The sequence below is a fragment of the Trypanosoma brucei genome, chromosome 5 (genome assembly GCF_000002445.2).
Source record: "Trypanosoma brucei brucei TREU927 chromosome 5, complete sequence".
In the NCBI taxonomy this organism is placed as follows: Eukaryota; Euglenozoa; class Kinetoplastea; order Trypanosomatida; family Trypanosomatidae; genus Trypanosoma; species Trypanosoma brucei.
The window spans coordinates 1,046,159-1,062,097 of record NC_007278.1 but is presented as its reverse complement, the minus strand read 5'-3'; the positions used below and the strand labels follow the sequence as shown (position 1 = coordinate 1,062,097).

Here is a 15,939-nt window from a genome sequence, read left to right as displayed (position 1 = left end):
TCTAAATGCGCTACGGTTATTAGTGGTTTGTCGGTGGTCTCTCTTGGGAGAGTATGGCACGCAGAGAAGGTGTCTTAATGCGAGTTAAATTAAGGGTGACTGGAAAGGATCGAGGGCGTTTTTGCGGATGAGCTTATAGGTGTCTATGGCGCGGAGGTCGCCGATTGTAGTGAGTGACAAGATAGTTGGAAGGGGGATGAATGAAAAAAGACACTGTATGAGTGCGAAAAGAGTTGCTTGTTTCATTTCCCCCGATTTTACAGTTGAATGAATCATTCACGTATAAAACAAGCACTTTACACATTTTTTTTAATGACTGCTAACCCTCGCTGCAGTGTTAAAACGTTTCCTGTGCCACTTTATGGCACTGTTAGCCTGTTTTGGCTACTCCAACTCTCCTTGTGGCACATTCAGCATTACACCTTCTCTGTTTTTGCTTTAAACAATGAGGCACTCCCCTTTTACCGTTATCGCATTGCAGGGATTAGTCATAACTATTGTGGGAAGTTGCCCATTTCCTTGTGCAGTGCCATCCTCTTCACAGTGAGGTCGGACTACTTACAAAAACAACTACTTGCCCGCGTGCACACATCAAAAAAGGTCCGAGACGGATATTCTTTGGATTTGATCTAATTAATAGTTTTTTTTTCGTATTTTCGTTTACATTAGCGCAGCACACCAATACGAGGAATAATAACTTTCCTTTTATGGCCGGACGGCTACGTGACTCTCTATCGACATATTTTTCCAAACATATTGATTGCGGTGACTGGCGCGCCTGTTTACGCGTGCTCCGTGGGTGTGAGAAAGCCAGAACCTCGCTTCGCAGCCTCCCATACAAAACACTTTTCCCATTTTTAGTAGCTAACGGACAGTGGGAATTTGTCCTCCGTTTAAGTAGTCAGTTCATCGCAGTGAATGAAAAAACTACCCCCACAACTGCGGGCACTGGTGCAGTGACTACTGATATTAAAAAAGATGATGAGGATTTGTGTAACGTACTGCTTGGCGCCGCTCTTGCGTCAGAGGCCGTTATCAGCATGGGGAGCTGGCGAGCGGTGGTGATGCTTGTGCGACACGCCACTGAACAAAGGCTGCAGCTTGAGCCTGATATTGTACGTAGTGCTCTGCGTGCTATGGACAGCTGGCAACAGCATGGGAGTGGACAAAGTAGTAACTCTAACGAATTTTCAACATTCGAGACTGATAAGCGAAGGGAACAGTTAATGTTCGCAAGGAATATTCTCCTGGCAAATGCATCACTTACGGAGGAGCACTCGTCAGTTCGCGCTGTTGATTTGTGTAATTTAGGACCACACACGAAAACTCGAGTAATTCAAGTTGAACTGCTTCTTGGCGTGCGTGATGTGTTTGAACCTTCAGATCAGGCCGATGGTCCTGGTAATAAGTCCCATTGGCTGAAGTTACAGGGGCAGATGTCAGACTGCTTCACCTCATCGTGGGAAGATGCAGTATATACGTTACTGCGTGTTTGCACGTACCACGAAGGCACACCAAGGGAGGTAGGAGTAGAGGGAAACGGAGTTTGCGATAACCTGACAGAGCGCTGTAGTTTAAACTCACTGATATCTGCGGTCGCCAACAACGCTAACCTTCGGCCCCAAGCAATGGAACACGTTCTTCAAATCGCTTTGGAACAGATGCTTGACGGTTGTGTAATTCGCGATCTACCCACTTACATAATGAGTGAGGGAAAAGATGTTAAAAGGGATGATACGGCACCCTCACATTTCCTCGAGTGCAATGCGGCGAACTTACTCTTGTGGTGTGCACAGCTAAGAGAAAACTGGGGTGCAGCAGTCGACACAGAACTATTGAAATGGAGGGCAGTTCTTAACTTGGTTATTTTGAAGGTTGAGCAGCGGAGGCGACAGTTTGAGTTCCGGTGCTCCCCACATCTGCTACCCCGGAAGAGCGAGGAGAAGCATTTGCAGGAGGATGCCACCACATTGATACGGTTGTGTGCTTCGGCACGTTTAGTGCTACTGGACGGTGGGGATGGGGAGAAGGATTGCTCAGTGTGCCTGCTGGACAACTCTGAACTCAAGTACGCGCAGCGTGTATTGCAGCTGTTGATGTCGCACGGCGCTCTTGTGATTGCTGCCCTTACTCATGAGCACGAGGTTGAAATGAGAGATGCTATCGTTGGGGTTGTTGTCGATACCGTCCGAACAATTATGACCGCATGCGTTAATAGTTGTCGTGTTATCGATGGATGCCGGGTTATTCGGCAACCCACTTTCGGCGATGTTTCAAAGTGCTCTGCCGATTCACTTTCTTTCGACGCAAATTCTGTTCGTACGGCGATGCGGAGAAAATTTTGGACTGATGTGTTTTTTCCAAATAGCACTTTGTTTCTTCGCCATGTCCAAAAAGAAGCACAAGGGGATGAACTGCGTGTATGCATCGCTTGGCAAGAGCTTCTACGAGAGCTTTTTGCTGAGACGTCAGCGTTGGCAATGTGGTTCGGTGCCGATAATTACGTGGACCGCATACATAGAGAAAGTGAAGCAGGAAAGACCCGGGTGGTTTCCCAAAGCGGCGATGAGTCGACAAATAAAAACCGTCGCAACCGTAAGCGGGACCCACACGTTAACGTTGACGATGACATTATTACGGAAGATCTATCTCCTGTCAGTGACGAATCCATGAAGCAAATACAGCAACTAGTGGAGTTTCTCAGCAGACGGTTTACCGTGGATATTTGTGGTGTCTCTCTCAGAGAGGGTGGTTGTTTTTACCACCAACATCGAGATGACAATCCCACTCAATTTCGCATGGGGTCTGACTCCTCGGTTGTAGTCCCCGGGCTATCAGAAGTGCTGAAGCGTCAAGAGAGTGTAAACGATTTAGCTTCCATGCTTGCGCATACTCACATGGAAAGAAACTCAGTCTCCGTGCCCGACATCACTGCCACGCTGGGCACACTCGTTAAGTCCATAGCGGACTATCGCGTAAAGGGGTTGCTGGAGCATATGCTAAGGTTGACAAAAAACAAGAGACTTCAAATGAAAACTAAAGAAAAGAAGGAAAGGTGGCAATTGTGCCGGGTTGCTGTCGCCGCTCTTGTGCACGAAAGTGGTGTCTTTCCCCCAAATGAAAAAACAGGGCTCGCGGTCAACATTCTCGAAGGCACTGAACCGAGCGAAAAGATGTGGGAACTATCTCTAGCCCTTTTCGCTGAAGCGACTATTTCTATTTGTGCTCAAAAACCGTGTCACAATCCGATAGCAGGTGATTGTAATGAAGTGGTGGCAGTCAATAATTCGACTAACAAGAGCACCACTCTCGTGTATATTATGGACGTGTTGGTCTCACAAACAACCCCTCCGCGGTGGCGGGAGGCCTTGCAAGTTGTTGAAACTGCTAGTGAAGCTGCTTTACGCTACCGCGGCACAACTGAACGAAGCGTCACACCGGCAAAGAAGCTTCCGTTGAGCGAGAGTGAGCATATTGACTTGTTTGAAACGGTCGATTCACTGAAGCAGCAGCAACAGTGGGTTGACGCAGTGTCTCTGTTCACACAGTATGAAGCGAGGCTGCTGAGTAGTCACGACATAGCAGGGTTTTCATTTGCTTTTGCACACGCTCCACTTTCCTTCATACGCATTGCGTTGTTGGCGTTGGGTCACCAGCAAAGTCGAGGGATCGCACAAGCGGCGTTGACGGCGTGTGCGCGGCGTGTGAGGCATCTAGAGCACCGAAATCCTCGCCATAGGGGGCAGGGCCACCATTACAAGGAAAGAGCTAATCAAGGAAAGGAATGTAATAGGCGTGGCGGGGATGACACTTTGTGTGAGGAGAATAAGGACGCAAGTACGGCAGAAGATCAACAACGACGGTGTTTTGTGTTGCACGAGGTGAGACATATTATACTTCTAGCACTTCAGGTTTGGCCGGTGCCTGTTGTCAAGGAGGTGGATTTTACCTTTATTTGGAAAACGGTGCTGCAGGGGTGTGGAGGTGACGTGGAAATGGCGTATTTCTTACTCAACCGGAGCTTCATATACAAGTCACCGGAGCTACATTCAGAGATAGCGGAACTGACGCATATGCTTGATTTGTGTCATCGTACCCATGATGTGAAATCTGCGGCCTCCGCTTACAGGGAGTTTCGCAGGAGGCGGATGGGTCTTCGAGTTCCAGAGGAGAGCATGCTGAAACTTCTGGAGTTGTGTGTGATGGGTCTCAATGATGAGCAGGTAGTTGAAGTGGATGGAGGCCACGCCACACTGAATGAAGGAACGTCGTGGTTACTAACTGTTTTGCTGGATGTGTTGAGTATGCACGACTCGGCGCTTTATCTTGATTCGAAGCATAACACGTCTGGAGAAAATAGCGTGTTTGTACGAGTCTGTGTCGTGCTTTTCAGCCTTAGGAGCGCAGCAACGTGGGATTCTAACGGAGGCAATATCCGAATAACGTCTGGCATTCCTTTCTACAATGACAAAGGTTATCACACGACTATCACTCCGATTTTCACCTGCACTATGAAACGGGGGATGCGGCACCGTGCGCTCTCTGTGCTTCATATCTTACTTGACCACTTGGTTAAAAGCCACACCCGGTTTCTGCGAGATATATCGAGTTTCGTTGGAGTGCTTTTGTCGATTCCTCCCGAGGTTACTAGTGAGAGTTGTGCAGGGTCGGAGGCACCTTCCGAGGAGGCATCCTTTTCAGGACTCGTTGAGGTTTTGATAGTGCATGTGGAAGAGTTACAGCAACAATTCGGTGATGTTGTGCCAGTTGCCAGTTTGTTTTGGCTTAAGGTACTACATTATTCGTTAGCGGGGTGCTCTGTCGGGCGTAAGTTTCCTGCCCGGAAAGGCAGTAATCTCTCGCCGTTTTGTCCCTCGTTGTTTGTCGCTGAAAACAACGCAGCAGCTATCGAAGCGGTAGACTCGCTTTTGAAAGATGTGGTGACGAAAGCGCTTGATGAAACGTGCCATCGTCTGCATATGATACACAAACTGGGAGAAGGTGTAAGTGAAACCTCCTACGTGCACTCACTTCGTAGAGAATTACTTCCATGCTCTTTTGATGCCATCATTTACACGCTTTGCCGACATTTTGGAAAGCACCCGTCACTTTCTGCATTTCTCTCTGGTGCTGCCTTGATGCTGCAACAACTTCGTGAATTACCAACCTGTCCTCTCGACAGTGCTGACTTTACCGCATCCTACTCAACAGTTGTGTACGGTGCGGTATCTTTACAAGGAATTCTTTCTGGTTTCTACGCTCGGCAGTCGTTGTTGCAGTTGGCGGTTGGTGGGCACCCTAGTGGTAGCTTGAGTGCTACAGTTGAGGGAACATTTGCATGTATGGCACATAAGGCAGCTGAATATGTGTTCTCGTATGTCAAACTACTTTCCGCTTGGATTCTTCCGCTCGCACGCACCGCGGAGGTGAACAAAATTGAAGTGGGAGGCTCTTCAATTTCTTTCATACATACAGAACACGTGCGTTTCCTGATTCAACTTGTCGCGAAGGCGACAGGAACGTGCGCTGCTTGGGGGGAGTCTTCTCACAAGGAAAAATGTATGTTTAAACTACAAAGATTGTGTGATTCCCTAAGTCGGCTTGTTTTTGAAGGTGCTGGTACCTCCAATTTTGGTGTGACGTGGAGCACGCGCATGGTTCTTCGGGTACTCGATAGTGTTCTTCGCAGGGTGACTATTAAAGACGTTGAATTCAACAACCTACTCAAAGAAGCAGCTGTACATGCCGTGGATTACCAAACTTCCAATACCACAGATTCTCTTCAAAGCGCAACATTGGCTGTCGCGCTGATAATGCTAGAATCAGCTATATCGATGCCGAACAATTTTCTGCAGGACGCTGTATTGATTCTTCCATTTGATGCTAAAGCAAGGGAGTTGCTGCAGGGAGATGCATCTCTTTTGACAGTCCTTGTGGTCGTCTGGTTGATCTTCTTGGGCGTTTCTCCCTCCTTGATCCACCGCGTTGTGAAATCGCTGGTTCCGTTCACACCACAATTTATCGCAAATGCTGAGCAGCTCCTTCTCTATTTCTTACCTTCGGCGATGCGCATTACCATGGTATCCGAGTTGCTGCGAATGATTATTTGTTCGGGTGAGAATTTGGTGGAGCTTCTCGTTCTCGGTGTGCTTGTAACCAACAGGCAACGTGATGAGTATACTAGTCTGCATGCGGAGGAGGTGGTGTTTTCTGTTATTAATGCAGTGGGTGCCACCGTACCGAACAGATGGGACTTAGCACTCGCCGCAGCGCGTGGCTGTTCATTGGTTTTGTCGCAGCCGCAGCGAAAAGAAGTGAGTGATGCAAATGAGGTTCTAGTTAGTAAGGCGAAACTCTGGGAAAGGCTAGCAGTTGCCATCCAATCATGTGGACCGTGGCCCCGGGGTGTGGCACTTCAAACGCTCCTTGAGGTTCGTTGTGGGTCACCTTGTTCGGAGGGGCGTAGGGATGATAAACATCACTCCGGTCTGCAGCAAGACTATGTCGAACTGTTGCGGGCTACGTCGGACCTCAATGCTCACTTTAATTGCAGCAGCCTTGCGCCCCCACAATATCGGGGACCCGATTCGTCGCCGTTGCGCCTGTTAGTGCAGCGTCGGCATCAACAGATATTCCAGGCTGCATCTATAGTGCTGGGAAACGCACGGCAAAAACACGACAGAGAGGGCCGACAACGCGTCTTGGGGACACTTTTGAGTTGTGATTCGTCCGTACAGTTTGTAGCCTGTGAACGTATGGCATCATTATCTCATGGGATCGGAACTTCACCCCAAAAGCAACGGGGCCGGGATCGTGATACATTTGATTCGTGGATAGTCGACTGCGTTGCATTGTGGCCGTGGGAAGCTATAAGTAATGACACTCAGCACTTTATTATTTGGAGTTACGCTACTTTGAAGGCCACAACAGCTTTGGGACGGCGGCTCCAAAGTGAAGAGACTCAACCTCTTTTGGTGTCGCCCTCCATGGCGTTGGAAACACCTCCCACCACCTCCTTCTCTGTGGAGAACTCGGCGACCGTGCCTGCCACCACAGTTGCTGCTAGCTCAGTTACACTGAACTTTCCACGGGCGTTGTTTGGCATGTCTTGGGCCAAGGAACTTCGGCGAGAACAGTCGGAAAGAGTGGGTGCAAATGGGTCAAAAGGGTCAGATTTCGTTATTCCTTTCCCCTACGACTGTAAAACCATAATGACTGTGCTGCGTGGGGATGGCTATATAACAGATGTAACTGTTGAAGACACTCTCCTCGCCGTGAGTAGCGGTTTCAGTTGTCTACAATACGTTTATGCTCTTTTCAGTAGTGGGGGGCCTGTGAAAGAGGAGCGTGAGTTGCTTTTGTTTATTGCTGGATGTTGTCGCAGCATGCAGGAGGTCGCTCACGCGGTTCTCAAACGACTCAACGGCCCACCACCGCTGTTAGACGCTGTGATCAGCATGTGGAATGTTTTGTGCATCCGTCGCGTGGAGTTTGGCGGCCTTCAGGAGTCGACTGACGTAGAAGGGGTGGCGGAAGCCCCTCTCGATCACAATACAGCAGCGTTATTTGTCGTTCTGGCAGTGGGTGCGCTAAGACGTAGTGGGGATTCATCATTAATTTCGAAGAATAGCACCCAACAACAACGGCAGCTTATTGCTGAGATGTTTGCGCACACTGCTATTGTTTGTGGTGGTAGCCGGAATCGTGAGTGGGAAGAGAAGCAGGGACATTTTGATGAAGCACTGTTTAGAAAAAGGTGTGTCGACGTTGCGGGAGCTGCTATTCGCAAGCTTGGGCTGCAGAAACATTGGCATGTACAAGTTTGTGAAAGTTCTTTCTTTGATGACCATATTAATTTGGCGATTCGATTAGTACGTGATGATACCACGTGGATTTCGCTGTGGCCGCCTATGTCGTTGGAATTGTCGCGTTGTCGTCGGTATGTCGATGGGGTTCTTTGTAGTAATTCAGTGAAGGTGGATGCTTGCCAAGTTCGCCACCCCAAAGCAATTTGTTGGCTAATGGAACAGTGTGTCGCTGCATCTTCCCGTTTTCGTGGAGAGAAGGCACGACTTTTCGACGTCATCGGCTTGCTTGACATTTTACAGGGTTACATTTTGAGGGGAGTTGCTTATTTCACTTTGGTGTCACCAGAGCGAAGCACACAAGTGAAGGTAGAGGACAGTACGGCGGCTCCGCTATATGTGCGTGGAACAGCCGCTGGACTCGTTGTTGATCAATTTGCCTCTCTCGCTATCAAACGATGGTCACGGGAACCGTGTCATTGGTCGGACCACGCCAACATAGGAGTATATGATGTTATTCGTAACCTTGTGGATGCTATTTTCCCACGCACAAGTCGCATTTCTGAACCGCCTTCCGGGGCGCACTCATTCCTATCGGGTTATGCACCAGTTAGTACAACTGGAGTGGTTGCGCTCACGCAGTTGCTTGTGGTACGCGAGGACCTTGAAGAACGGCGCACCGTCGTTGTTGACCACGTGGTGTCGCTGCTAAAACTAGAGCAGCGGCGCGAAGCCACTCGTCTACTGGTAGCTAACGATGTTAAAACTTCCAGTTGGTCAAACTTTCCTGATAATTTGGGAGTTGAGATTGGCAGGTCGAGGCAACCCTGTGATTTAAAGGACATGTTATTGTTTCATGTACGGGCCCTTGTCGCATCAGTTCGTTTCGTTAATCCTCTGGGATGGCATGATAAACGGCAATTAACACTTGATACTGCATACACCGCGCTTTTAGACTTTCTCCTACTATACGACGGAGGTCAACTGTCGTTGAGGGAAGTGGATATTGTGACAGGTGAGGTGGAGAGCGAGTTGGAGAAGATATTTGGTTCTGGCGTTCGCAGGGTTATTCTGGCGTCGCGGCCAAGACGGACAGCAGTTTCCCAGGATGAGGCTGTAACAGTTGAAATGTTGCTGGATTTTTTGAATGGTAAGTGGAAAAGGCAAGACACTAGAAGGCAGCGACAAGAAGTTCGGTTGCACTATAAACTGCACGAAATACTTGCAAGCCATAACGGTGGTGATGTGATCGCTGGCGCTCCAGAAATATTGCTTCTGGATGGTGAGGAAATGAAGGGTGCAGAGTTTTCTGCGCTACTATCCGCATTCCCCGATACATATACTGTTGTGCAAAAAGCACTGTGGAGCGCCGCCGTTGTACCTTCGCATGATGTCACATTCAAAATCCTTGATGCGGCCGTCTCAGGTAACGGCGACGTCGGTGCCATATGTGCGGCCCTGCAGGTTTTTGCTACAGTTGCCCCCTACATGGTGGTCACAACGATGATGCTGGAAAAGGTGCTAGTTTTGTTGATCGAGGCGCAAAAATATCGTGTCTCTAAGAGCTGTGCTGCGCTGTGTCGTTCAACCCTCGACTTAATTTTGCGTAGATTCCAGTACGTTCCACTAAACACCCCAGAGGCAGTAGCGATGATGGCTGAGTTATATGCATTGCTCTCTGCAAAGAGCCGCACTATCTCTGGTATGTCAGAGATCGAAGAGGTGGAGTTGGAGCACCTGCTTTGGCGGTGCGTTGTGGAATCGGACCGGGTCGAACGAGCGCCACTCGAGGATGCTTTGTCTCTTTTAGAGTATCACTCTTTAAAATCTGTTCATCGTGGTTGCAGGCTATTTCTCCTTTATAGGAATAACAGACCGCACTACGACCCACCATTTCTTCGCCTTGGCCGAATGCTAGACGCTCTCCTCATCTTCAGAAAAACCCCAAACCAAAGTACGCATGTGTGCCTCACTGAAGGGTTGCTGAAGTCATTGGAAAAGGAAGCGTACGCTTCTCCCATGCATGCTAGTTCTGAAGAGATAAGGCTTCTGCCATGGCGCCGGTCGTTACGTTTCATGCCTGACAACAGCGACGAGTGTGGTGTCGAGGGGTTGCGGTGTCGTTTTTTTATAGTTATCATGACGCAGCTTTTTTTGCTTCGTAGTAGGGGCGTTAACGCTATTCGTCACCTATGGAAAGAAGCCCTTGTTTCCATCACCAGGACTGCAGAAAAGAATATGTGGTGTGTTGTAAGTGGAAATGAGCACTGCCGCCGCGCGACCGAACTTGCGCTTCGCACCATCCACATTGCGCAACCATTAGATCAGTGGGTGCCCGCCCTTAACCTAGTGCAGCGCCTCCCCGCAGTCTCTGCTGGCTCAACTCTGCAATACTTTCGTACAGTTGATGAGGCACTATCGGAAACGCTACGCTACGTACTTGGAGCTTGCAGCATGACTTCCATCCCAATCGCAGTCTTAGTGGAATTTCTTCGCTTCCTTGCTGCTAAACCACCCTTCGTACAACTCATTAGTAGAGGGTGTAACAGTTCTGTCCGTCACCTAAACTGCGCCCAAATGCTTGCGGACCTCACGAAGAAACTGCAGAAACACCCATATTTGGGATGGATAGACGGCCTCGCTGTCCTGCAATCTTTGAGCTTTCATCGGCCGAACTCAAGTGATGTAACGAAGAAGACGGATCCAAAGAGAGACAATGGTGACAAATCCTATATCATTTTGCGCGAAGCAAAGGCAGCCTTTGTGACCGCGACAATGCAGCGGATGTACAAGCGACAGGCATATGAACCTTTGCTGAGGTTTGTGGAAGCAGCACAGCAGACAACAGATAACCCTCGAATTAGAGGACGCGATACTTTGGCGATGCTGGAACACGCAGCATCAGTTGTTTTCCCCATCTCTGCCGATAGCAACGGGCCGTGGGTGATCCTCTCACTTCTGAATGGCACACTTATTGGTAAAACTGTGGATGATATGCTACGGGAGCAATCCTCCGGGACCTTATCGAGGAAAGAACGGCACCTGCATGACTTGCTGCGCAATGGTCAAACTGGTGACGCAGCTGTTGTTGCAAGACAGGCGCCTCAGTTACTTCAATCTCGGGCGACTCACGACGCCTGCGTCAGTTTGATACGGCGGTTCCATCACAGTGCCGTCGTACACTTCTATGACGAGTTGCTTCATGGTGGGCAGGACGGAAGTGAATGCATGTACGCGGCACCGACAACATACATTCAGTGCTACGAACGGGTTGTTATTTTTCGCAATCTCCCCGCGGATTCGTTAACATTAGCGGTAACCGCGTTCGAAGTCGCATCTAATTGTCCTAGCGGACTTTCCGAGCGCTCGCAGTGGACAGGGGTTTTTATAGCCGTGGCATGGCTGAGGGCACAAACAAATGATTCCGTTTGTTTTGAGCCACTCGCGTTGACACTTCGGTGGGTGCAACGAGATGTGCCGAAAACTGTGGAGGGACCACTGAGTGTTTTGGAAGCTACTGTGCAAGAAATACTTTCCACTTGTGAAGCTGCAGAGGGCAATCAGATAGAGAATGACAGTGAGGGTGTTACCTCCTCAGCATTGCGTATGCTTTGCGTGAACCGCACCGCGACTCGGCTGCTAGTGGAAATCCTTTCCGGCGTGTTCCCAACCACCACTTCTCGGCTTTGCGGGGCGCTCCAGCGTGAATACCAAAAAGTAAAGCTGTGTCCACCCACTGAAGAAAAGAATGAATGGTTAGATTTCTTGTGCTCCACAGCTGCGTATAACGAGGCACTGTACACGAACAACGAACAGTATAAGTTGCTTGCTAGAACTCCTTCAGATACAAACCAGCGCAATACGATACTTTTTTGGCGCAATCGGGAGATATTTCGCGCCAGACCTGGCGGCGGAAGCAGTGATTGGCTATCGGCCCTCGCAGCGTACGTCTCTGCAAGATCCTATATCGGACGGCCGTGCGTTACGGCAGCGCAAGCAACGCAGCTAGTTAACCTAATGGTGGCTAGCGGGTCCCTTGGAGTTGTTGTTACTGCAGCGCGCGATGTGTTTTTGTTTTCACCTGAAGCAGTTCCGTTGGGCGATTCCGTGAGCACTGCCGACTCAATCTGCACGGAAGCCTTATCACTGTTATTTTCTGGGTTGCATTCCATGAAGCGTCAGGCTATCAACTTCGTCAACACTGAGACCTCCGAGAAGCATCTACCAATGCTTTTGCAGAATACGCTTAACGAGCTTGAAATGCTTAATCATTTTGTTGAGGATGTTTTGGAACGATTGCAGGAGAAAGAATCTGTTTCTTCTACATCGGGGATCGGAGCGTTTTGGGGTAACACGGAGCTGGGGTGCCACATGATTGGCTGTCTCGCACTAACGCCCATAGGAACCGCATCAACCACTCGTGGTAATATTTCAGCCGCCAATATTGTTTCGTCGCTTGAGCGGTGGCGGTTGCTGCTTTTGTGTGTTCTAAATGCATTGCCCCCACACCAACGGCACGCCAGTGTACTTAACGCCGTGATGGTTAGCATCCGTGACGCGTTTGTGATACTCAACAAGCTCCAAAAGTGTCCCGTTCCCGCAGTGACCGGATGCCAGGAGGCGCTCAAAGGGTTATGGTGTGACGCCTTGTCTTTGGTAGCAAGCAACAATGAGCTCCGTCGTTGTTTCTTCAGTACTGGCAAGGGGTGTAACCTTTCTCAGCAGGGTATGCTGAGGCAGGATGTTGTTGATGCACTCTTTCATTGTGCAAGTCTTACGGGTGACAGGGGATTGAATGCAATGAAAGCACTGTGCGATTCCCTGGTGCGTCCTCATGGCATTCGATTGTCGGAGGAGGCGATGTCACTTTTGAAGGTGGCGTGTATTAATAATATGGACCAGAGGCATGGCTTACGATTCCTTGTGATCTGTGAGTCACTTCTGGGTGGTCCTCCGCTTGTAGCACAGCGGCAAGCAGAACTGCTAGCGGATGATATGGAACTTCAAGAATTGGAATACCTTTCAACCGTTGAAAAAAAATTGTCAGTTGATTGTGCCAAACTTGTCTTTTTGGTTGAAAAGAGGCGGGCTGCAGGTGTTCGGCTGCAACGGAGCCATTATCGGAAATTATTCCTCCTTTTGGAAGAACGCGGAAAAGGCTTGAAACCTATTGAGATGGCTGATGCGGTAATGTTCTTGTACTTTTCTCAACTTCAAGATGGTAGTACACCGGATGTACGAGACGTCGAGAGGTTACTACATGTACTCTCACGAGCTGCTGTGCCTCCTTTACTTATACTACAATATGCGAAAGCAATGACGTTAATCCCCTATGCACGAACCGGACGTAATACCGGGCAGAAGATATCTTCCTTACCACGCTCAGAAACGAACGCATATGAGGTGGGAGAAATGCCTTATTTTATTCCCTCCGAGGAACTACTTGTCCTTATCACGGATGCGGCATGGAAACTACGGTTTGCTACACAAGAGGGAGGGTGTGCTTCAGCTGATGAGACACAGGAGGGTATTCAGATGTTCGCATCGTTCCTGGAATGGTCCACCCAGTTCAGTCGCATTCATTGCTTCAAACCTAGTCTCGTGGAGTCAATAGTGCTGATTCTATGTACGTTGCCGGAAAAGGCGTCTATGACACCAAAAACTATGGGTAATGAATCCCATGCTGTTGCCGTTACTCAGCAATTTTTAGGTGACGTTAGGGTACTACTACCCATTGCCTTATCACGGACATTTGGAGGTCATGCCTTCAGCGAAGATGCACAGTCCATTTTCCAAATGAGCATGCGCTCTTCGGGTGAAAATATTGGCGGGGACCGTATCCAGATTCCCGAATTGGTGCAAACCGTCATTCCCACGCAAGAATCCCTTTGTGAACTTCGCAACACTGCTCTTGCAGCGGCGCATGTCATTAAGCAACAGATGATGCTTCACAGTTCTCTTCCAATTTCATCGTCGTTGTTGTGCCGCGTGTTTGCTGCAGCGGTCGCGGGGTGTGGTTCCACGAGGCTCTCCCAAACACTTGAAGTTCTGAGCCAAATCGCACGGGATGATAAACTTATTACTCCACCGCTGCGCTATTTGCTCGCTTTAACCGTCGCGGAGCAGTCAGTTTTGTGGGATCTTTTTTACAAAAGCGCTTGTCCCGACGTGGAGGTCGAGGGGGTGACAGCTGCGGTTGTAGTTCATTATGTTTCTAAGGCTTTTGATATTGTTCGTCTATGCTTTGCCCCGAAAGAGAGTTTGACGCTTGGTGAGGTGTTGCTGCCATGCAGTTCCGGGGAAGGTGCCGAAGATTGCAACGAATTTGAAGATAAAGGGGATTGGGGTCAGGGCAGAGGACTGTCGTGGGAAGAACGGTTGGGTGAAGTAAACGGCGAGCCAACTTCCACACGCAGTTGCGACAACGATCTGCTTCTCTGGGAAAAGTCATTACAACTTTTTGGTGTTTTCTTTCTTAACGCACGTCCGAAAGCCGACCTCTCTGTTCCATTCGTGACACTGTTGGAAATTCTTTGCCGGTGTGGGCAGTGGAGCTCGGCTTGCAAATATGTCGCACGAGTCGGTGCGCCTGGCCAGCAACCACTGAGGCGAACCTTGCAAGCCCTTACCAACCCTCCTAAGAGAGAAAGTGGGTTCGACACATCGGTTAACGCGGATGATATAGACACCGAGAAGCTCCTCTCACAGCATGTGGTTGTTGACGGTTTTCTTCTTGAACGCCTGGTTAGGACAGTGTACACGGCACATCAACTATGGCAAAGGCAGCATGTAGTGAATACAGAGCGCAGTAACAACATACCCCTGGGGTTCTGGCGTCTGGCCCTGCACCTGCTTGAAGAGCATAAATTATTTGTGAAAAGAAGCCTCATCGCCTCTGATAGCGACGCACGTAATGGAAAAGCTCATTCTAGTCTATCGCCGTCCACTTTTGCAGTGATGATGAAAATTCGTCCGCAATAAACAAATGCTGTTGAAGGGATATCTTTCTGTGTGAAGACTGTTTTGGGGCATTGAACGATAGGGTGGCGATAAAACTGTGAAGCCCGCGAACTGTATAAAGTGAGAGTTTATGTGCTCCTTAGTCTTTCGGAGGTCAGACATTCTTTCCTCACACTAACTCATGTACTATCGCGTTTACCTCTTTTTTTTTTAAAGTTTCGCTTTAACCCTTTTGTTTTTGTTCAATGCCACTGACAATGTGTGAGCTTCTGAAAGAAACGGTGATATCTTACCACAGTTTTATAATCTTTATGTTTTCTCTTTTATATCATCACACACGCAATGATGAGGGAGGTAAGTTTTGAAAACCCACCCAGTGACAACCCTCTCCACTTCGCGCGGGAGGCGGGTTAGAGATGCTTTCGCCGCTTTCTTATTGTAAGCTAAATCCTTAACTTTAAAACGTTTTCGATGATCGGGTTTACTTTTTGTGCAAAATTTACAAAACCATGTTTGTTTATCGTTTCGTTTCCACTACTATTTTCTCCCTTTGAAAGTGGGGTAGGTACGACGCTGACTACTCTGTCCACAAAAGGTACACCACTTGCGGGAGCGAGCGACCGAAGGTCGAAAACATCTGTCTCAAGTTGCTGTCGAATAAACCCATTGTACGTCACTCAGTTAACTGCTTACTCTTGTACGTATCTTCGCATAATCGTGCAAGAACAGGAACATTGTAAGCAGTATGCCGTACCATCGGGCTATACCGCTGCTAATTTTATCTTGCATAATCGTTCTCTTCACCATATGTTTTTAAAGCATCTATAGTGCCTCTCTACCCCGCAAGTTTTTTTGCGGGAGTGTGTTATCGCGGGCTGGAAAGTTAACACAACTAAATAACGGGGATGAGTGGGTATTTTTTCAACCACAGCATGCCGTGCTGAACCTCATCCCAAAGTTGGTGTCTGCCTAACCAACACCGGTATGCTTAACAGCGAAGCGTCATCTGTACCAACAAATAAAATTTATTGATGACCGTATCAACGTGAATAATACCCCAGAGAATGCAATCTTCATCACCTTGGGCACGGAACTTATTATATATGCACAACGAGTCTGTGGAGGCAAGCAAACACAAGTATCATCAGAGGTGTACTAAAAGCATATGAAAAAA

At 48.7% G+C, this 15,939-nt stretch overlaps 1 protein-coding gene across 1 annotated transcript, besides 1 other annotated feature; it reads left to right on the top strand.

Moving 5' to 3' along the window:
* Positions 1-15,939: part of a sequence feature (sequence corresponds to BAC RPCI93-27M3) that runs on past both edges of the window.
* On the top strand, positions 708-14,786 carry Tb927.5.3330 (hypothetical protein, conserved; the record flags this gene model as incomplete). Its single annotated transcript, XM_839912.1, has 1 exon — positions 708-14,786. One exon carries the CDS (start codon positions 708-710, stop codon positions 14,784-14,786), a length of 14,079 nt encoding a protein of 4,692 aa, XP_845005.1.